The 24,042-nt window shown below is 38.1% G+C and overlaps 1 protein-coding gene across 1 annotated transcript in view; it reads left to right on the top strand.

The window, feature by feature from the left end:
* HIBCH (3-hydroxyisobutyryl-CoA hydrolase) overlaps positions 1 to 18,446 on the top strand; it is a 105,849-nt gene extending 87,403 nt beyond the window's left edge. Inside the window, exons 12-14 of the mRNA XM_036745573.1 lie at positions 5,443 to 5,562; positions 6,330 to 6,363; positions 18,133 to 18,446. Coding sequence (XP_036601468.1) covers positions 5,443 to 5,562; positions 6,330 to 6,363; positions 18,133 to 18,248 — 270 coding nt within the window. The 3' untranslated portion in view covers positions 18,249 to 18,446. The remainder of the gene's footprint in view (positions 1 to 5,442; positions 5,563 to 6,329; positions 6,364 to 18,132) is intronic.
* Positions 18,447 to 24,042: the final 5,596 nt, after the last annotated feature.

The following is a 24,042-nucleotide window of genomic DNA, read 5'->3' as shown; positions in this document are numbered from 1 at the left end:
TCCCTTTCATGGGACTGTTCCCTCTTCCTGCCATAGTTGTTTGTGCTGATATTATGCCCTACAACTGTTCTCTATATCACTTTTGGCCCTGCCTCAGGTGAAATGATTTCAGTTATGGAAGTGGTCTCTACTAATGCCTCACTTGTCTTAGATTTTAATTCCTTATATCCAAAGTTCATTATCTTTGGGAGAAGAAGTAGAAGCAAAATGACAGTTGAGTAGCCCTGCCTTTTCTCTGTTGTGTATTATTAGTGTTTCATCTATCTCATGTAGTGATCCTGTTCCTTCTTTGAGCTTTCTCTTGCCTCCAAAATAGCTAAAAGACTACTTCTGTTGGCCATGGTATTTATTGCCAGCCTCAGTTAGTCCTTAGCTTTGGGCCTCCTGACATTCCTCCAAGACTGTTACTCTGTATTCATCTTCTGTTAGCTGTCATTGCTTCTGTCTTCTAAACTTGCATTCTAAAAATCTGAGTTCATTTTATATCTACCTTGATCTCCTTAGACATATTATCATTTTTATTTTGTCCGAAGTTATTTTTTTTTAAGAATTTCAGGCCTGAGAGATTCCTATCCTTCATGATTTAACTTCCCCCTTTGGCTCCTACCTTTCCTTTCTCTGAAGCTTCAAAATCTGTTCTCTCAGAATATAGCTTGTCAGATTATGTTTTGCTCTCCTTTGTCTCTGTTAGGAATTCTAAGATGGAGTGGCCACTTGTCTCCAGTGTTCCTGTCATTTCTGCTTCAGCAGTCACTTCCTTCTTGTTGGTAAGATTCATGTCCAGAATAGCAGTTGCCCTCTTTGCTTCATTTACCTCTTGAAGGATAAATTGTGATCAGTACAATTCAAAGGTAGATTTGCTTATTCTGATTTTGGCAGAAAGGGAGTCTCAGCAAGATGTCTGTGTGGTCGAAATCATCTGTATCAATTTTATTATGTCATCTCTCTGTGCAAGGTGATCCACTTCCCAAATCTCTTATCTATTTCCTCCTGTCCAGTTGCCCTGTAATACATTCCCCCCATTTTACTACTTTTTTCACTCTCGATTGATCTGCACTTAAATGATCTCTACTATGCTTCTCCCTGAAGGTGCTCTAGTTTTCTTCTTTTTCTCAAAATAAATTACTGATATCTTTTGTTTTTATATCATGTACCTTTCCTTAAAAAAACCAGTTCAGCAAAACAGATTGAGAAAAAGTCTGACATTTTTATGTCCCGTGACCATATTCCCTACTTCTACAAAAAATCTGGCTTTCTTACTATACAATACCTTAGCCATACTTTTCCTTTTAAATAAAGCATACCTTTTTCACAGCCTTATTCTAGTCAAGCATCCCATCCCACCAAGTCTTAGTGGTCTCACCAAGTCTTAGACTTATGAGATCAGATTTTCTGCCTTGAAACTTAGGCTGCAAGAAGGCTTTTAGGGGTGGGTACTCTACAATAAGGACGTGGATAGATTCTGCAAAGGGCTTAAATACATAAAAGTAGGGAAAATTGAAGTGCTGAGTGCAAGATCATGATGCATATTTGTCAGAGAGAAAAATGTAGCAAGAAAATGGAAAGTGAACTTAAACCACATTGATAAAGGCCTAATGTCATGACCGAATGAGGATTGTAATAGCTCTACTATCCCTCTTAACTGGTCAGGCTATATCTGGAGTACTGTGTTGGGTTATAGATGGCACAGTTTAGGAAGGCCATTATTTATGTTAGGATATAGAAGAAGAAGAAGGCCACCGGGATAGCTAGAAAGGCTAGAAACTGTGACCTAGACACACGAGATTCAGTTAAAGGAAAGGACTGGGGATGTTTAGTTTGGGGAAGAGAATATTTGTTGAGATGTGATAGCTGTCTCCAAAGCTTTGAAGGATTTTCGTAGCGAATAGAGATTAGCTTTGTTTTGTTTGGCCCTGGATACAGATTGAGGAGCAGTGGGTAGAAGTTGCAGAAGCAGCTGATTTCGTCTCAGTATAATGAGACACATCATAACAATTAGCTGTCCCAAAAGTATAACAGGCTGCCTTGGGAGACAATGGATTCCCTGGCACTAGAGGTTCCCAGGTAGAGACTGGATGACTCCTTGTCAGGGTTGTTGGAGAGAGGATGCTTATGCTTGTATGGGTTGGACTAGATGACCTTTGAAGACCTAATACTTTGATTTTGTGGAATAAAACTTGTGAAGATTAGCTCACCTTCCTGTAAGACAACTTCATTTAATGTACCTTTTAAAGGGAAAGTGAAAGATACCAAAGGGTTTTACAAAAAAAAAAAAAAGAAAGAAATTTCATATTCAAAAGCGTGCTATGATTTTGCTGAAGGTGCCCATTAATCTTTGTTGGTTATTGCTGTAAATAAGAACAATTTCATTTAATAGCAGTTCCAGAGGACATAATGTGTCTCTAGAAAAAGGGTAATTATGATGCATATTTAAGCTAAAATGCAGCAATTAAGGAGTCCAGCATAGAATGTGACTGCATGCTGTTGATAGTTACCTGAAATTTCTAAGAGAAAGAAGTAGCAATTTTTCCAGTCATCTGCTTTTAAAATTTTAAACTATTCATGGGACTTTCTGAATATCATTAAATAGCAGCCATTGCAGTCTTAGAATACAATCTTTGCGTTTTATTTAAATAACGATAACTTTTTTCTGTATTTTTTTTGTAAATAACTTTTTATATCAGTAGAAAAGCACATTTAACAGGAGATACTAATTCAAAAGAAATTTAATAAGTGCTTACTTTTTACAAGGAATATCTTTGAGAGCAAGGACTGGGTTTTTTTTTTGGTTTTGTTTTTGGTCTTTTTGGTCTTACTATTCCTGTGTCTAGCACATAGTTGGTACTTAATAAGTGCTTATTGACTTGAAGTGAAAGCTCTGTAGTAGATGGTGAGCTATTATCACAAGTTAAATGACATGCTGTCTGCTCTGAAGTTCCTTGGATAAAATGGGAGAAAGAATAGTATTTGCTTAAATGAAAAGTATTTTTGTCATCTGTAATGAAAAGGTAGACTTTTTGTGTAATCTCTGTACCCTCCTTCCAAAAGGGTAAAAGTAAAATTTTATATTTCCATAATGCAGTATTTTTCAACAGATGGGTTTTAGTTTTTCCCTATTAGTCTTTTACTGAGACTAGCTATCAGTCTGAATATTTGTATAACAGAATTACGTATTTATGTGTGTATATATATATGTAATTATGTTACAGATCTTTATGTAATTATAGGCATTCATATATATGTGTATTTATGTATAAGATTGATTACTTTTATTTGTTACTTTGTGACTATTCTGAATTCATTCAAAAACCATACTCCTTAATTATAGTTTGTTGAATCTGATGAAAAAACTTTGTGAACTGATAGCTTATTACAGTGATCATGATACCTGGGCTAAATTTAAACCTGTGGTTCTTTGTAGTAACCATTGGAAATCCCGACTTGACAATTTTTCCCGCAGAGAACCTTTCAGGATCTATCAAAAACTAAATTGCCTGTATGTATGCATGCATATACAGAGGTATATTCCAAACAAAGAGAAAGCAAGAAGAACATCACCATGGAGCAAGACAGGCAGATTATTACTTCATTAAGCATTTATGAATTGGGAAAAGGTCAAGTCATGACTAATTTTTAATTTTTTTCAAATCAGCATGTTAGTTTCATCAAGATTTAATAGTTTTCAAAAGGTTTTTATGAACCGATCAGATATGAAGTACTAATCCTGAGCAGTTCTAGTTTAGTAATTTTAACAATTTTCTGAATAGTTAATAAGCAATTTTCATAGGTTTCCCTAAAGCAGGTATGCTGAGCCTCCAGCTCGCTGAATAACTAGTTCTCTCTTTACTTTCACGTAATTCACAAGGACACTATTGCTGTAAAAGTCTTTGGTAAAGATATAGTGGACTTACAGAAAGATGGTAGAATGAGAGGTCAGGGAATAACTCAATTCCTCAATTATGCCTCCTCCTTCATGGATAGATTAAAATGACCTGAAATATAAAGAAAAAATTATTTAAAGTTAAATAACCTAAGAGCTGTAATCAGTCAAGTACCATAATTTTTTTTAGTTAAATTTTCTTCAATTAGTGAAAATCTACTTCTCTCTAACCTCCCTCCCTTCCTGCATTGAAAAAATAAAGAAAAACAATATCCTTGTAACAAATGTGTAGTCAAGCAAAATAAATTCTCACTTTGGCATTGTCTAAAAAAATATGTGTCTCAATATGTGCTCTGAGTCTGTATCACTTCGCTGTAGAGGAAATCATATTAGAAATTTCTACAGTAAGAATAATATACAGATAAAGAAAGTACAAAAAAACCCAAGCAAGCCAAGGGAAAATCTCTCTAATATGATAAACAAATGTTACATTATTAAAAGATCACTAAGAGAATTTACCACCAACAAGGTAATTTTGATCAGCGACTAAAGTTCCACAAATGGACTTTGTGTAATGGTTGGATACAGAAAAAGTTCAGTAAATGTCATCGAGACTGTGTTAGAAAAACTGGGATCTGAGCTCTGGTAGCTTATAAATAACGTATTGTCCTCTACCCAGTTAGTCTTTTTTATGGGTACAGTATTTCTTTATGTAGTTGAACTTGAGAATGCAACTGAGACCTGCAATCTCTAATTAGAATTTTCCATTTCTGGACTTAGTGGGAAATTCCTTCAACTTAGTGAGCTAAAAAATCATCACCAAAATTTCTTGTGGTCATTCATTAGCAGGCTATGAAAACTTTATATATACATACATACACACATGTATACATACACACATATACATACATATCTATGTTGCAGCTGCAAATCAAAGGTTGATCTTAATATTTATCAAGTTTGTTAGAGCTCCTGGTTAGTCTTTTTATAACAGTAATAGTAATAGAAGACATTTATTTATGTAGCACTTTACTCTTTGTAGACATGTATTATCTCACTTGACCACATGCAGTAGGAGCAATATTTTCTCCATTATCCAGATGAGGAAACTGAGGCTGTGAGGCCACGTGTAGTAACACCACCAACAGCTTCTACAAATAGGAAAGGAAATGGAAGCCTTACAATTATGTCATCATGTCTATAATTTTTATTGTATTGAGTATTTGAAGATATTATAGCTAGCACTTATACAGGTGCTTTAAGGTTTGTAAAACACTTTTCATGTTCTTTCATTTTATTCTCACGACTATGTGAGGTAGTTGCTGATATTATTTCCAGTATACAGAAGAGGAACCTGAGGTGGAGAGTGACTTACCTACGGTCATGCAACTAAAAAAATATCTTAAGTAAAATTCGAACTTGGGTCTTCCTAGCTCCAAGTCTAGCACCATCCATTAAGCCATTTTGCTGCAAATAAAGGCTATGTGCAGATAAAGATTATGTTGAGTTAATAGAGGTGGTAAAGAGACTATAAATATGTATTTAACCCTTTGTCTCAACAGATACTTAAAAAAATGTCTCCAGCCTCCTTAAAGATCACATTAAGACAGATAATGGAAGGGTCTTCAAAGAGCTTACCAGAAGTGTTAATTATGGAATATAGGCTGAGTCAAGCATGCATGGTAAGAATTTCTTAGCGCCTGGGCACTTGGAAGCACAACATGGTCAACAGTCAGTAGACATTTATTAAGCACCTACTGTGTGCTTGCCCATAAGAGTGACTGGCTTTGGCTACGGGGAGAGACTGTTCTTAGTGCTGCTGTTCATGACTTTATATCAAGCAGTTATGTTCTCATGCAATAGCAAGTCTATATTACCTGGGAACAAAGGGTTAATAGCATTGTTTTTATTATTGAAAAATACTATTCTGAATATATTTCAAAAGTAGATAGCATAATCATACATGCCATGTTTCTTGTTGGCCTGTTTATTTTTTTAAAACAAGACCCACATTTGCATGTTTAAGTATCTTGCTGTCATGCCTCCCACAAGATCCTGACAGGCAGGAGGATCCTGTCTCTCTTTCTGTGTTGTGCACAGTGCCTGTTGAATGAATATTTTGCTGTAAAAGGAACGGATCAGTCACTTTTTGGAGATTTGTGATTATCAGCAAAAAGAAATGTACTGTTAAAATATAACCCCATCCCACCCCCAAAACAAACAAAGTAACCACTGGGGGGGTGGGATTAAGAATTTAATTGACAACAAACAATAACCAGTTTGTTTTCCTCTTCTCTGCCAACAATTTAGCCAGTTCATGGCTAAAGGGAATATTTTTGTCTTTCATTTAATCAGAAACAAGATAATATTAACTGTGTCTTGAAAATTTTATGTGTCTCAAAATGTCCATGATATTACCTAAGTTCATCTGTATTTCTTTAACTTTCAGAGAGGCCATGACTTTTATGAAGGTGTTCGAGCAGGTGAGAAAACAATTATTTTTATTTATTTCTTTTTTTTTTTTTTTGCTGGAAAACTTCTTATTGTAGGTGGAGTGAGACAGCTGGACACAGTTTAGATGATTCTAATTTTGTTGGCAACATCTAAAGCATCACAGTCTGGAGCCAGTCGGACATCGGCCTTCTTCTCTCCATCGGGCCAGATCAGCATGTCGACCTTGGCCACGTCGATGTCACATGGCTTCTTTACCATCTGCTTGATCTGATGCTTGTTGGCCTTGGTGTCCACAATGAAGACTAAGGAGCTGTTGTCCTCAGTCTTCTTCATAGCAGACTCAGCAGTCAAGGGGAACTTAATGATGGCAGAGTGATCAAGCTTGTTTCTCCGAGGGGCGCTTTTCCGAGGGTACTCGGGCTGCCTCTGAAGTCTCAGTGTCTTGGGTCGCCGGAAGGTGGAGGATCCTTGGATCTTCTTTTTGTGGCTGTGGACACCTTCAATACCACCTTCTTGGCCTTCAAGGCTTTGGACTTCGCTTCTTTCTTGGGGTGGGGGGTGGGGGGCGGGGGACAACAGCAGCTTACTTTTTCACCTTTGGTGCCATCTTGGGGGAAAGGGCATTTATTTTTCCTTCTTGATGGATATATGAGAGTAAGATGGGGGTTAGGCTGGTAACATGTGCTTTGGTCAGAGGTGTGATAGTTTGTCAGTGGCAGTTTATCTTTTCTCAGGGTAGCAAAGTACTTCGTCGGTATTACCCATCAGATAGCTTAAGGGAGGACTCATTTTCCGGTATTGAAAGTGTTTAAGAAATATAGCTCACCTGGTAACTGCTATGGTTGATGTTAAGAAGGCTAAACCTGCTCTTAGGGCCTAGTGCCCTGCCTCTGTTAGGAGCAATATGAGCTCATTACACTTACTCATTTCACTGCTGTCCATCATCCTAGGAGCTATAAAAGGTGACTGTGTAGGTGTGTGGGCACAGGCTTAAAGGTAGAATCCTTATTTTTCTTTATTCTTTCACATACAGTCCAGAATAGAGCTATTAGCCAGTTGCTCATCACCTCTTTTATGCCCTCACTGTTCTTGGAGGGACAGGTCCAATAGAGGATGTAGCCAAAGGTCACCAACATGCCTTGGACCTGAAGCTTTGAGGCACACACCTTCTTCTACTCCATTTTCTCTTCCCCATCCCCTACCCTTAACTATCCATGACTGCATTGTCTTCCTTCTTCCCAGTGATTTCAAGGCTTTGGGGAAATAAAAAGTAGTATTTTACTACAAAAGAAAGACTGGGGATGCTGGCCTAGAAATCAGTTCCCCTGCTCAGGAAGTTTCAGGTCCTTCTTTCTTCTAGTCCAGGGGTTCCTAACCTTTTTAGTGTCACAGACCACTTTGGCAGTCTGGCAAAGTTTATGGACTCCTTCGCAGAGTAATGTTTTTTTTTGAAAAATCAAAATGGAAGGAAATGCTCAATTTTAGTTAGAAGTTAATGAAAGCAGTGTGCAGGTAGGTGGCACAGTGGATTGACTGCCAGGCCTGGTATTAGGAAGATTCATTTTTCTGAGTTCAAATCTGTCTTTAGATACTTACTAGCTATGGGACCGTGGGCAAGTTACCTGATCCTGTTTGCCTCAGTTTCTTACCTGTGAAATGAGCTGGAGAAGGAAATGGCAAACCACTCTAGTGTCTTTGCCAAGAAAACCTCAAATAGGGTCATGAAAAGTTAGACACAACTGATAGGACTGAATAATAACAACAACAATGAAAGTAAAAATGTAATTTTATTTATTTTTGTTGCTCATCCAAGTTCTTGGATCCCCAAGGACAACAGGTAAGAACACCTGTTCTAGGATAAAACACAGACTCCTTTGTCCTTTAAAAGCCTATGCAATCTGACTGTGGCCTGTCTTTTAGTCCTATTTCATATACACTGTGTTCCAGCCAAACTGGATTAACTTGTTGTTTCTCATACATAACCTTATATTCTTATCTTTGTGTTTGTATATGCTCATTGTACTCCCTCCCCACCTTCACCTCTTAGAATCCCCTACTTCCTTCAAAACTCAGCTTAAGTACCATCTCCTGTAGGAAACATGTCTCAATGCCCTTCTGTCGCTACTGCTCTCTCCATTAGAAATTACATTATGCATTTTCTATTTGATTTTCTGCATACATATTTGCCCCTGAGAGAAAATAATCACTTTAAAAAAAGGAGTTATTTCATTTTTGTCTTTATCATCTCCAGGGCTTGGTACATAATTGGCAGTTAATAAATGTTTGCATTAACAGAATGAATAAAAGAGGAAAGAATCATAAAGATAGTAGGGAAGCTATTGTATTAAAAGTCAGAGGGGGACAAAAAAGAGAAAATGGAAATGAAAGGAGGAAAAGGAATAAAAGTAGAGAAAACATGGAATAGTGAAGGGAAGAGCAGGAGGAAGAAAGCAGGAACTAGGACATGAGCAGATGAGGGATGAATGGAGAAACAGGAAGGGAAGGAAGAGAAGAGTGCTGTTCATTCCTTTCTTTCCAGAAAAGGAAAGAGATGGGGGTGGGGGTGTGTTCTGTGTGGTGAGATTGGGTATATTTTGAGGCTACCTTTATAAACATTGAAATTATGTTGAATCTGCCCTAGACTGTTAAAATGGGCAATACCTGTACTCTATAATATTAATTTTATTTCTAGCTTCCATCCAGAAGAGGAAATTCAGAAACAATAGAAACTTTAGGCACCTTTTAAACTTGAATAAATGAAACAAATGGCTTTGATAGTGCCTCTCTGTATGCTAACTCAGCCATCTTTATTTATCTTAACAAGTGATGTCATTTGCCAATATTTTAGAAAATGAGAACCATTTAGAAAATAGGGATATGTAATAACATATGTTTTATAAGCCTAATTATTTTCATACATAAACTCATTAATCAATAACTTTGTAGCTCCTTAGATTCTAGTCCAGGCCTGGAAATATTTGTATTGACCTGAAAGGAATTTAAAGCATCTAAATTCCTAAAACACCAGGCTTTGGCATGTAAATGGTAAACAATGATTCACTACTCCTTTAGAGTTCTCTCATATTTCTGGTGTAGAGCAGAAAGACAATGGCACTGAGTTAAAATGTAGGGCTGGATGAACAGATGTACTATGCCAGCTGTCCTTGTGAATCTCCCCCTCTCCAAAGTCTAGCTTTGTTTGTAATTCACTTCAGAGTAAAATCAAAAAAAATGCTCATTTCTTTTAAAAGAAAAACAGAGAAAACAAAGCATCTCCTCATGACAAATTGGTTAAAACAGAAAAGTAGTCTTGTAGCTTTTCTTATCTTGAACATCTACTACATATACTGAAACCAAGTAAAATCATCATTCTTTATTCCTCTACTTTAATACTTTGAAAGAGTCATGATTTCATTGGTGTGGGGATTGTCTCTCTTGGCTCAACCACAACTCTCCACACATTAGTTAAGAGTTCTCATAAATTGTTCTGGCTAAAAATTCTGCTTAATGGAGACTACAGGCAGACTGTCTTCAGTGAGGTAGGACAGGCCTCAGGTGACAAGCACGCTTTAGTATGTAAGACCCACTGGCACTCATGCTTCCAGGGCATAATCTTGGAAAATCCAGGAGTACCTGCAGGCCAAGATTGGGCATCATGGTGAGACTTTAAAGGCCGAGTTGGAACAAGCCCTGGTCTACTAGGGCTTTGACCCAGTGTGGCAATTTTAGAGGGTACAAGAATTTAGCACATCTTCAGTAGAGTAGAATTGAACATGTGGAGGCTTCAAGCTCTGATGCTGACTGAGCAGGGGTGACTTTTAGCAGCACAAGGCCTTTTTACCCCTTCTCTTCTCCCTCTGTTTCATAAAGCAATTTCCAGTCTACCGTGTTCCTTTGCTAGGGTTTTTCCTTCCATCTTCCCTCTCTCCTGTACTTCCTCCACAAGCACAGCAGCAGCATTTCCCCCAAGTGAGTGTAATCGTCTTATAGTCATTTCCCTCTCATAAGGGAATGGAAGGGCAAGCAAAGTGGGACTTTTTGCTGTTTTTTCTTTTGGAGTGTTTCTCAGCACCAGGGCAATCAAGTGCCTTTGAGTTTCGCCTTTGTTTCAATCAAGAGTCTTTGACTGAACCAAGAGTCTTTTATGCTGTCCTTAAGTCACAAGAAAGCCTAAGTCACATGAGTTTGAGTCACATGGTTGTGCGCCCTCTGACCTTGAAGAAGCATATATACTTGGAGGTTAGCATTTTGCTTCAGGGGCTCTTCATTGGAGGTGTTCATGTAGAGACTCTGGGTAGCTGTTAAGGAGCCCCTCGGCTTTGAAAACCCAGATGTTGGTGCTTCTTTCTCTGGTAACTATGTATGTATTGCTATGGACAGACAGTTAAAAGCCTTGTCTGCTGATTTGTGTTATTTGCTCTGTTTATATAATTTCTGCTTGTAATTTCTGTTTGTGTTTTCTCTGAAGTTCAGGGTGCTAACTTTTCCCCCTGAACTAAGCGAACAATATATGTATGTTTAAAGTGAGATTGTAAACCCCTAAAAGTTGCTTTCCTTAGAAAAGCAGATCAAATAACCTGTGCTAGCAGCCCTCCTGTGTGCTGGTGGTGTTGGCCTTATACCTTCACAGCAGCTGCAAGCAGCATTGGTGTTTCAGGGAAGAAGCATCACTGAGTCTCTTTTGAAGTAGAAGGACTATAGGACTGCAAATCCTATAACTTGATTAGACTTTCTGAGGTCTCTTACAACTCTGTGATTGTACTCCCTAAGCCACTATAGTAATTACTATATCTTAGTCGCTCCTGGTATTATTTGCACCTTCTGAGCTACTGAGTCAGTTTGAGGACACCTATCATTCTACTTAATCAGTTTGGTGCCAGTTGCCCCAGGTGCTGAACTTGCTGGTTATGTCTGTGTTTACTCTTTTACTTCTTTTATAGAAGTTTGTCATGATTTTGAGAGAGTCCATTTACTACCTCAGTTGTACTAAGAGGAACATTCTGACCTATTTATACTGCACAGAAGCTCCTTCCTTAATACAGTTTTATAAAATAAAGGCACTGTTCTGGCCGTGCTGTACAGAATAGCCCTCTTATCCCTGGTTGCAAAAAATAAAAAACAAAAGCAGGTCATGTCAGCAGAACTGGTAAGCCAGCACATGTTTCGTAATGGAATATGACCTGATAGGCAACTTATGAGATACTCTCCAAAAGCCTAGTCTATAGGTGAGGAATTGATCATAGGGAATATAGATGCTGCTATTTAAGCTAAAGAAAGGGGAGAGCCAAAACCTGGTGAATTTTGCCCTTTTGGTTTTATGCGTTGAAAAACATGAAAATAATTTGTACCAGTTACTTTATTACAATGTTTTGAAACTCAGCATAATCTTAGGAAAATAATGAGATTATCCAACACTCTTACTGGGGAAATTTCAAAGTAGAAAAGAAGATATTCAACATTGTTCTGTTTTACCTTTATTCCTTCTTTCTGTCTTTCCTTCCCTTCATTCCCTAGGAAGTAGCTGCATTTGTGTGCTTACTTAGGTTTGGGGGAAGGGATACACACACATACACACACACGTGCACACACATGTATATAAAACATACACATATGCATATATATATGTATGCGCATGTATATGACATATATACATGCGCATACATATCTTATATATGTTTTTCTTTTCATAAAGAAGAATCTCAAACTGTCCAACTGAAACATGAGACTCCTAAGGGAACAGTTTTGAATTGCGACATTTGCCTTTTTTCAGGATTGTTAAAATTCCTCACAATATTAATGCTGGGCACATACCCGCCTCCTGTTCTCCTACTTCTCCTTGCAGAGATAATAAGAGGACTGCCTCGGTCTACAGTCCCTGGAGGGGATAGTATGTGGCCACGCTGAGTGATGACTGTAGTGAAATAGGAGAAATGGTAGAGACAGAGAACTGAGAGTGAGCTGCAGGACTCACTTTTTAGGGAAGGCATTCATCCCATTTGATTATGCACAGGGTAGCCAGGATATGATTTCCTTGGGATGGCAGTTGCTTTTCTGAAAGTGCAGAGCAGGAAGCTCAATGTATATATCTGAACATTCCTCTCCCTGCAAGTTTTTATGAACTGATGAAAGCTGTGGTTACCTTGTAGTCTGATGCAGCACGGCAGCTTTCCGCATCCCCCAAAGGGGCTAATCTAAAGGAAGCCCTAATTTTGTAAACTTCTTTCTTTTCAATGTGGAAATTATTGTGCTGGTTTATTTTAAAGGTAATGAGCACTCACCTCAACCTTGAGCTTCTTCCTTTGCATTCCAAATTCAAAATGGGTTTAGGTAAAGCATTTTTCAATTTTTGGTAGGGATTTCTGTTAAATCAACATTTTTATTGTATTTCATCACTGGAAATCTCTTGCTGTATATTATTTTTTAAAATCTTGTAAGAGCCCTAATTACTTAGGAAGTTCATTCTTTCCTATTCATATTCTACCACAATAAATAGGCCACTTTTTTAAAAAAAAGTTCCTCCCCTGTAATAGAACCTTCCCTTGTAACAAAGAAAAAAGGATTGAGCAAAACAGATTGTGACTGTGACAGCATAAACAATCTACTCTAGTAATAAATTCTCCTTACCCACTACCTAGAGGAAGGAGGTATATTTTATCTGTCTTCTAACTCTGTTGGCCATTGCATTTAATCTGAGGTCACCTGCCTCTTAGTACTTCTTAGTGTTGTTTTCATTTATTTCATTGTCATTATGTACATTATTCTTCTATTTCGGCTTTCTTTTTTCTTCATAACACCTTCATTTCCAAATATCTCCTCTGCCCTGCTCCCAAAATAACCTTCTCTTGTAACAAAGAATATAAAGGGAGAGGAAAAAAAGGAGTTCAGCAAAATTAAATGACCCATTAAGAGTCTGACATTATATACCATGTTCTACACATGCTCTGCAGAGAATGGAGGGAAGTACATTTTCTCACCTTTTGGGGGCCAAACTTGGTTATTGTAATTAGGGAAGGAAAGAAAGGGAAGAGATCAAGTGCTTATTAAGTGCCTACTATTTGTCAGACATTGTGGTAAGTGCTTTAAGAAATATAATTACAGCAAACCTGGGAGGTAAGTATTATTCTTATGCCCATCAAACAGTTGAGGAAAATGAGGCAGACAGAGGTGAAACGACTTTCCATGGTCACACTCCAGTAAATGTCTGAGGCCAGATTTAAAGTCAGGTCTTCCAGACTCCATGCCCAGCTCTCTCTCCACTGTGCCACCTAGCTGCCCCCAAATTACCCAGCATTCAGTTTGTTCTTCCCCTTTCCATGGAAAACATCCTCATTGTGCATATTGTTTTCCAGATTCTGCTATCTTTGCTTTGCATTAGTTTATACAAATCTTGCCATGTTTCTTTGAATTCCTCATATTTGTCATTTCTTAGAGTACAGTGATATTTTGTCTTATTGTCATAACAGTTTGTTCAACTATTTGTCATTTGACCTCCAACTTTGTTTTCAATTTTATTCTATCATAGAAAGTGCCATGTCTGTTTAGGAGATTTTGGGGTGACAGACTTAGACACCTATGCACATACACCTCTACTTTTCTGTCATTTCTTCCTTGGGATAGATTCTAATTAGTGAGGTATGTTGGGTATGAACAGTTTAATAACTTTTATCAGATAATTCCAAAATATTTTTCATTAGTGTTGGACCAATTCACAGTTCTACCAATAGTGCATCATTGTGCCTATATTCCCATCCCTCCCTCCTCCCCCTGCCCCAGTTATTTCTCCATGTTAGTCAGTTGACCAGTCAACAAGCCAGTTTGTCAGTAAGCATTTATTAAGTACCTATGATGTACGAAGCACTGTGCTAAGTGCTGGAGTTACAGAGAAAGTCAAATAACAATTCCTTCTCTAAAGGAACTCAGAGTCTAATGGGGGAGATAATTAAACCCGTAAGAGCTGATGAGGTAACAGGAGAGAGACAGAGACAGAGGCAGAAGAGAGCCTAGGAAAGAGCCTTGGAGAACATCCACAGTAAGGGGGTTGTGTGTTAAGAATGATGAGCCAAGAAAGGACATGGAGAGAGAGTGGTGGAGTGGGAAGAAAACCAGGAGAGTAGGAGTATAGCATCATGAAAACACAGAAAGGAGAGTATATCTAGGAGGAGGGTTTGGGTAAGTGTCAAATGCAGCATATAAATCAAGAATGGTGAGAACTGAGAAAGGACCATTAGATTGGGTGATTATGATATCACTGGTATCTTTGGAGAGAGCAGTTTAAGTCAAATGATAAGGTTGGAAGCCAGATTGCAGAGGGTACAGAGGAGGATGAAAGGAGAGAAAGAGGCAGGGAGTGTAGAAAGCTTTTCTTTTAGGAGTATAATAGAAAAAGGAAGGCGAGAATTAACAGCTTGAGGGGATGGTAGGGTCAACTGAAGGTTTTGTGAAGAGGCTTGGGCATTGTTGAGGGCAGTAGGGAAGGAGCCCGTAGGTAGGGAGAGGTTGAAGATTGGGGAGAGATGGGATGTTTGAAGCTGTAATCTACAAAAGAAGGTGGGAGGAGATGGGATCGTGGCAAGAGCAGTTGGCCTTGGCAAAAAGAAAAGACCACTTCATTGCCAGACAGATGAAGAGAATGGGATAAGGGGCCTCAGTTGTCTCAGAGTCAAAATCCTTAGCTGAGAGAAGACAATAGAGTTTGGGAGGGAAAAAAAGGTTTTAAATAGATTATGTGGGGAGAGTGAGATAGAGAATCAATTTATGAGGAATAAAAGATCTCCCCGATGCAGTGACAGCCCAGTTGAAGTTGAATAACATAAATGTATAATGTACCCAGTCAGAACAGTTGTGTGATTTCTTATAATAAGAGTTCTCTTCAGCCTGGGAATTAGGAAGAATGCAAGATGAAACCTCACATTTTAGTTTACATTTTCACTTAGTTATTTGGAACATTTTTTCATAAGGTTATTTATAGTTTTAGTTTTTCTTTTCCTCATGACTTTTGACCACTTAATCTATTGATCTTGGTCATATATTTGTCAGTTCATTATTTATCATAGATACCAGACTTTTATAAGTTCCTTGCATATTCTAACATGATTAATTAGCTATTCTTTAAAAAATAATGAACTTCATCATATACATTAAAAATTATATAGCAATTCCCTGTAAACACATTCTGGCCTAGTAGCTTTTTTCCCCTAACAATACTTTTTTTTCCTCTTTTTTCACTTATTTTCCTTTATTAGCATTTCAGAACTAGTACTTTCTTTTCTCATTTTTATATGGTATAGAGTAGATCTGGTCACCAACAAACTGAGCCCATTGGGTTCAACAGTCATTAAAATAAAAGGTGAGATGATTCTCAATGGCAGAAGTTGCCAGGTGGCCATTAATGCTTTAAACAAGATTGCAAAGTAAATCTGTTAGCATTTATTGAGACGCTACCTAAATGCTAGTGATACAAAGAAAGGTGAAAACCAATAGCCTCTGTCCTCAAGGAGCTCATATTCTAATGGGGTAGACAAAAAGCAAGCTATGTACATACAAGATACATACAGGATAAATTGGAGGTAATCTTAGAGGGAAGGCATTATCCAGGAGCAGGGTCAGGGGTTTGGGAGGTAGGAAGAGGAAAGAGGAGGATGACCAGAAAAGGAAGGGCATCCTACAGAAGATTGATTTGAGCTGAGTCTTGAAGAAAACCAGGGAAGCCAGGAAGGAGATAGAGATGAAAAGGGGAGAGGACAGTCTAGGCATGAAGGTCAGCCAAAGAAAAGGTTGGTAGGTCAATAGATAATTGGTTTCCTGATGTTTCTGTGTCTGTATATGTACATACACACACATACACATATCTCTCTATATCTCCCTATTCTCTTCTTCTTAGGATTGCTCCCCAAGTACCCAGTACTCTGTTGCTGTCCTCCAGCTTCCAAAGCTGCTATGTCCACCCTCAAATGTCCTTTGCTGTAATATTGTTCCCCCTATATTCCTAGACATTAGGGCCTTAGAGAACATATAGTCCAACTCCTCATTTTGTAGGTGAGGAAACAGAAAAATTAAGCTAATTGCCAGGGGGCACAGTTATCTCATGGCAGACCAAGGTCTTTCATCTAAAATATTCTATAGATCTGTGAGTTGTTAGGTTAGAAGAAGTAAGCAAAGAAGAAAAAATTCTGAGGGGCTACAGGAAAATTGGAATAGAGGACAAGAGTTTGGAGAGTATAAAAACATGACAGCAAAGAGGAAAGAGAATTAGCTCCATACCACTGCCAGTCTGTGACAGATATGAGGCCCTTCACACAGGGAGTACATTTGGATTGACTTAGGAAAGGAGAGCAGCCACTGCTGCATAGAATTAAGAAGGATCTACAAGTAGCAGCGGGTGTGAAGAAAGCCATTGCCGGCCTTGGGAGAAAGATGGGAGTGGTGGTTGGTAACTTGTCGATTAAGAGTACACAGAACTGCTCTTGTCACTTAGTATCTCTGGTGACTGTGAAATCTGGGGGAGAAAATTGATCCAATGAGGGGCACATGTGTTTTTGTTATTTCTTCCAGGTGGAGTTGAGAACTTTGGAGGCCTGAGGAGGATAAAGAAATGAATAGCTGATTGCATAGAGGGCATCAAAAAATATTGGGCTTTCTAGAATGTCTTAAGATACTACAGTGATGACCTGGCTTACATTCTGGTTTCTTTTAAATTAGAGGAACTGATGTGCACAACAGCAGCATAACTGCTGCTACCCTAGATCTTATTCTGGGGAATGAGAGGAACTAGTTGTTAAAGTAGGAGTAGCTAGAACTTTGGGAACAAAAATTACCATGTTATGCTAGAGCTTGTGATATCTAAGGAGGGAGATGCCAAGCATAATTAGATATACACTCTAGACTTTAAGAGAGCACATTTCAGAGAGTTCAGCGAAATGAACCCATTATCTGGGGGTCCCATTGTTGGGGCTACAAATACAAACAAGCAACACAGCTTCCGTTCTCAAGGAGCTTATAATCAACATATAAAGGGGAGCTGGAAAGTTACTGGAAGGGCAGGGTGCAAATCATGCGGGGTGGCCTGCTTTGGAAATGGTGACCAGGAAGTGATATGGAGATCTGGTTCTGGGTAAGATAAGGTGAAAGATCACCTGTGAGAGCCTGGCATCTCAGGGACATGAGGCTAATCTGCTGATTGGGGGAATAAGGGAATAATGGCCAAAGTGTAGACAGCATGGTATGGAGATAGCCAAAGATGCTTAGAACATATATAAATCTCTATTTAGTAGAGAATATATTAATACTTGTCATATTCAACATAAATAGTTATGTTTCCATCTATCTCTTCAGTGACACAGATAACATTTTATATTGTTTCTAACACAAATTGTAACTAATGATTCTTAACTTTATTAAACTAATTAAAAGTATAGTAACTACTCTCCAAAACAAAGACTTCATTAATTCTGATATGTTCCCTTTTTACCCTTCAAGAAGGATAAATTCTGATGTCGGTACCATTGACTCAAGTAGTTACTGGGAAGTGCACAATTTCCTTATGGCTTTAGATGGGTTAAACCTTTGGCTTGAGAGGATTAAAAACATGCTCCAAATGTTCTGTCAACCAGCACTCAGAAATTGAGAATGACAAGGCCTTTCAGAGTTCAACCTAGAAAATGAATTATAAGTAAACACAATCAATGTATACTTTTTTAGGAAAAGAGATACCGTAAAAAGATGAGTGGTTTCTACATCTTTGGTAAAGTCTGGCATGGATATGTAAAGATTTACTTATATTTTCTTTTTTTTCTTGGCAGTTTTGGTTGACAAAGACCAGAACCCTAAGTGGAAGCCGGCCAAATTAGAAGAAGTAACTGATGAATTTCTGAATGACTGCTTTAAGTCTTTGGGCAATGATGATCTCAGATTTTAACTGCAATGACTGACCTTTCTCAGAGCTTATTATGAGCAGACAAGTAAGAAAAATGGAAAGTAGACACTCTGGATTGGAAAATCAGCTCAATTTGACATGGCAGGTCTTTTTCCCCATGATTACATGATAATCTATTCATTGATTATCTTATATAGTATTATATATAGACAATATTGAATAAAGATTTTTTTAAAGGATTGTGATCTTTTGATTGTGGTTTGATGGTATTTCTCAGTTTTTGCTTCAAGTAAGGGTAAAATTATTGCATCTTGTCATGCTTCAAATTAAAAATATTTGAGGGATAAAACTTTTAACACTATCGTATGATATTCTTGGTAATTCTTGACCTCTCTGCTGCAGTGACACTCTTGCAGCTTTGTCTTCCTGGACATTTTCTCCCCTCTGGGTTCTTGTGACACCTTTCCCTCTTAGTTGTCCTTGTGCCTGTCTGGCCACTCCTTAATTTCTTTTACTAGATCATTATCAAGGTCCTCCCTTCTGTGTTGGGAGGTACCTCAAGTCTCTTTCCTGGATCTCCTTTTCTTTCCCTCTGAACCATCTCAGTGATTTCATCAGCTCCTATGGGACCAATAATCATTGCGATGCAGAGGACTATCAGGTCTCTATCCAACCATACACTTTCTTCTGAGTTCCAGTCCCACATCACAACTGCCTGTTGGATGCTTCTAAGTGGATAACAGGTAGACATCTTAAACCCAATCCCTCTTCCTAATTTTCCTGTTCTGTTTAGGGTACCATCATCCTTCTGACCACTCAGGGTTTCAACCTCAGCATCATCTTTGATTCTCTACTTGCCAACACTCATATCTAATCAGTTACAAGTCCCTTCCCTTCCCCACTACCCTATTTTAGGTCCCCTTCACCTCTCACCTGGACTATTAAAATAACTTCCTAATTGGTCTCTCTCAAGTCTCTTCCTCTCCAGTTCATCTTCCACATAACTATCAAAGCTATATTCTGAAGCCAAGATCTGAGCATGTAGTTTTGTGCTCAAAGGCCTCTGGTGGTGGCTCCCTGCTGCTCCCTACAGGAGAAAATGCAAATGTCTCTGCCATTTAAAGACCTTCATACTTTGGCTCCAGCTGACCTTTCCTAATCATTATATATAACTCCCTTTTCATGCACTCTATGTTCTGGTCAAACTGGACAGTCCTGTACACAGTGTTCCTTCTTGGTGTCCTCTTCCTGGAATGCACTTTCTCCTCACCTCCACCTCATAGAATTCTGATGTTCTGTGAAAGTTCAGCTTACGTGCTACCTTCTACATCAAGGGGTGGCAGATTATGGCCCAAGGACCGTATCTGGCATGCTGAAGTTCACTGATGCCTGTCCTGCATGAAACCTTTTTTTATCCCTGCCACTCTTAGTTGCTGTGTGTGTGTGTGTGTGTGTGTGTGTACATATACATACATATGTATAGTATTTATGTGGGGTATATGCGGGTTTTTTTAAAATTTTGTTTTTAACACCAGCAGAGTATAAAATCCTTGAGAGCAGGGATTGTTTCATTTTTGCTCTATGTCCTCAATACCTAACATAATGTGTAGTGCATAGTAGCTATTTAATAAAGGCTTTTTAATTGATAAAAGGATGTTTATAAAGTAATGATTTATGAAGTAAAAGCTACCTTAAAGAAGTGTGGGCATGCTTTAAACAGAAATCAAAATAAAAACTCTATAAACAAGATGTTCTTTGGTCACTCTAAATCTCTCGATAGGTCTTGTTGCATTGCACTTATTTTAAAGGATCTCAGTTGTGATTTTCCTTCACAGAATCACTAAGTCGGAGTAGGGAGGGGCCTCATAGGCCATCTAATCAAATCCATAGAGAAGATTCTTTTTAAGTTATACCATACTTCACTTGAGAGAGAGCATATATGGAGATAAAGAACTTGGGCTCAAATCCCAACTCTCTACTTGGTAGCCATGTGACACTGGGCAAGTGTCCTCACCTCTCTGAGAGGGTTTCAGTTTCTTCTGTAAAATGAGGAGATTGAACTAGATGACCTCTGAGATTTCTCAAGGTATCTCATCCTTTTGCATAGCTCTGAGTTTTAGGAAGCATTTCCTTTCATCAAGTCTAAGCCGCTCTGTAACTTCTCCCCAACCCATTGCTCTGTGTTTTGCTCTTTGGAGTTAAACACAAGTAGTCTAATCCATTTCCTACATAGTGGTCCTTCTTCTTTTCAAAGAAAATTATCATATTCTCCCTAATTATCCAGATGAAACAGCCCTGTTTTCTTTAATCAGTCTTCTCACGATGAGATCTCAAGGCCCTTTGCTGGCCTGATTCCCCTCCTTTAGACATTCTTTGTCCCATCTGTGACATTAAATGTGTGATCTTGGGCAAGTCACTTAATCATTATGTGCCATTGGCAACTCCCTAGAATTTAACCACTAAAACAAAGGGGATTTGTACTGATAGATAAATTACTATACTAAGGGAACATTGGTATTTGGATATCGGACTCTGTCATGAAGGCAAAATCACCAATCCTACGTATGTTATTTCTATATCATGTCTCTATGATTATGATATTTTCCCAACTCCTCATCTCCTTCCTTTTTCTGTCCAAGAGGTCCCTAGTCTGATAATATTATTTGATATTTGATATTATTTGATATAATATTGATATTCAAATGCTCCCAGATTCCTTCTCTGATTCTTAGATTTCCTCATGTGAGCAAATCTTTCAAATGTACAGTGCTCTTCTGTCCAACATCTTTTTACCTATCTTTTTCCTTCCAAATGAGGTATGCCCTTTCAGCATCACATTCCAGTCATAGGCTGTATGTATCTTACCAAACCTTAATGACACTTAATGAAATCAAATAACTCACCTTGTTCTTTACTTAAAGTCTCTGAATTTGTATATGACATTTGAGACCATTGCATTTTATTACTGGCTCTTTCCTAGGTTTTGTGATTGATTTTTAATTTGTAGACTTATGGAGTATTTTGAAGTTATGTTAAAAATCATTGTACCTGTCAACTCTCCCTTTGCACTTGAAGTTATATTTTTGGAATTTCCTTTATTCTATCTTCCCATAACATCACTCCTGCTTCTCCCTTTAATTTAAATTAAGTAAATGTGATGGAGTACTATCTATCTATAGTGATTCTATTTACCTATTCGTTTTAGAAAGCTAAACCTTTCAGCTAGGATGAAATGTTTAAAAACTCTTTCTCATCACACATTGTCTTTTGATTTGTTTTTTCTTAGCCACTTATTTTTTTAAAAAGAGCAGCATTGAGAATTTCAGTGCATTTCAAGGGGACAGCCAGTAACAGGTTCTCAGGATGGATTTCATATCAAATCAGTGACCCAGAAAAATGCCTGAGCTCGGCTAAAACCTGAAAGAGAAAGCCTTTGCCCTAGACATCATCCTCTAAGGGGGTGGCTTAACTTTGGTTAGCCAAACAGAAGAGGGAAATACAGTAGTTGAGATAACTTTGTTTTTTCCTAATCCATTTCCCTAAAACTAGTGACTACTAGAGCTATGACAGATTTTGTGTGGTTCTTTTAATCCAAAACTGGGGCTATGAAACGAGCACCTGCAGATGGTGGGAATACTGTGAGACAAGCTGTTTCTTCTGATCTCAGGCTCTGAGGTTGGGAGACCCAGCCCCTTTTGGTTGTTCACAGTTTAGCATCAAGGCTGACCCTGGTGGTATTTCTGGTTGATCCCAGGAACATGGGCTGATGTCACATGCAGCCTTTGTCCCTATAGAAGGATCAAATCCAGAAGATGAAGTCAGATGAAAACAAGAGTGCTTTTGTTTCAAATAGGCCTTTGCATGACTGGCATTGATGGAAGAGAAACTAAAGCTGTAAAAACTATTTCTGAAGGTGAGAAAGGATGGAATGAATGGTAAGTTCCACTGCCAGACTGGAGAGGCTTGATTCAGAACACTGCAGCTTCATGATCAGAGGTCAGTTCTGCTAGGGAGCACAGTGGATAGACTTGAGTTCAAATCCAGCCTCAGACACTTACTAGCTGTATGACCTTGGGCAAGTCAACCTCTGCTTGCCTCAGTTTCCTCATCTGTAAAATGGAGATCATAACAGCACCTACCTCCCAAGATTGTTGTTAGGCTCAAATGAGATATTTGTGTGTGTGTGTGATACAGGTGATATATGTTATTTTTCTTCATTTTGTTAACAGGTTAAACTATCCCCTCCTTCATGATAAATTTCAGATTTTTAGAAAGCATTAGAGCTGAGATTCAGAGAACGATGGACCAGAAGGGGACTATAGGGATCATCTATTCCAGTTCCTTCCATTTTCCAGCATATTCCCCCTAAAGATTCATAGCAATGATGTGGAAAATAGGCTCAAATATCATACTAATAGATAAATTTATTGGCACATGCTTAAATTTTTATTTAGAAGTTCTTATAGTGGTCCTTTAAATGATCTTAGAAATTATTTTCAGAACAGTGAAGCTGATTTATACTCACTTTTTTGTGAGGGAAGGGGGAGATGGGGTCATTTCTGCATTCCTGAAAGAAATGTGAAGTCCTCTTATGTTAAAAACAAATGCCAAGCACATGCCTAGATTGATTGCTTATTTTAATTGAATAAAAGTTTGCAACTAGTTAATGGCAACTGAATTTTATTGTACAGTTTCAAAGAAAATGTTTTCACAAAAATACCTGTAAAAATATACTATCATATGTGCTTCAGTCATGGGGAAATGAAGGAACTTGCCAACAAAACACTAGTTTTACAAGGTAAAAAGCAGCCAATGCTTGTGAGCCAGTTCAGGCTTCAGTAAATAGGGATCCTCCTCAGGCACACAACTACAGCCAAGGACAAATGGTATTGCTTCTATTTAATTATGAGAGAGAAGAAAGTTATGTAGGAACTGATTTTTTGGGTAGCAAATTTCATTTATAAAGTGTCTCTGGCATGTCTATTTCTAAAAACAATATATATATATATACATATATGTATATATAATAACATTTTGTTGTCTCAGATCTAATCCCAGCAAATTGTTAGTATCATATGATAGGAGTATCATGCTATTTCATTTATTTTTCACACTACTTAAAATAACAATGCCATTTATGACTAATTATCCTTATAGAATTCTTTTGGGGGAGATAATAGCCTCCTTTCACTTTTCCTCCCCTCCAAAATTGTGCTTTTAGTGCTAATAAACCAGGGGCAGTTTGTAAGGAGGTGCTAAGGCAGTTGGGAATCAAGGACCTTGGAGTCTTAGGTAAGTGATCTGAAAGGCAGGAAAATGAGCATGTTGAATTGGCAGACACATAGTAGGTTGGGTAATTGAGGAATTACCATATTTCTTTGGGCACTATGCTGTTCCCAGAACAGTCACTTAGTTGTTTTTATCAACTTGATATGGCTCTGCCTTCCTTTGACATACACTGCCATGCCTGGATTTTTCTGAGTAAGTTCATTCCAAACCTAAGTTCTATTAAAGTAGAAGTTTTATAAGTGACAAGGGCTTGGGAGATGGAAGAAAAGAAATGCTATTCCGTGTCCTGAATTTACTACCTTCATTTATAGCTTCATCTTCAGCCAGACTGTAGTATCTGTACCCCTTCCTGCCCCATCCCATCCTCTTCCAATTTCATCACTGTTTTCCTTGTAATAATGTCCCAAGCCTGAATTAAGGCTCTTCCTTTTAAGCAGTCTCATTCACATGGCCTCCTCCTGTACGTCTGTTTCCTTCTCAAAGGACACATGAACCTGACTTCTAAGATAGGCTGCTGTTGGTCTCCAATCATGTTTCTGGCTGACCT

Source organism: Trichosurus vulpecula, chromosome 2 (assembly GCF_011100635.1).
Source record: "Trichosurus vulpecula isolate mTriVul1 chromosome 2, mTriVul1.pri, whole genome shotgun sequence".
NCBI classification, from domain to species: domain Eukaryota; kingdom Metazoa; phylum Chordata; class Mammalia; order Diprotodontia; family Phalangeridae; genus Trichosurus; species Trichosurus vulpecula.
The sequence above is the reverse complement of the archived record's forward strand: the minus strand, read 5'-3'. Positions and strand labels throughout refer to the sequence as shown.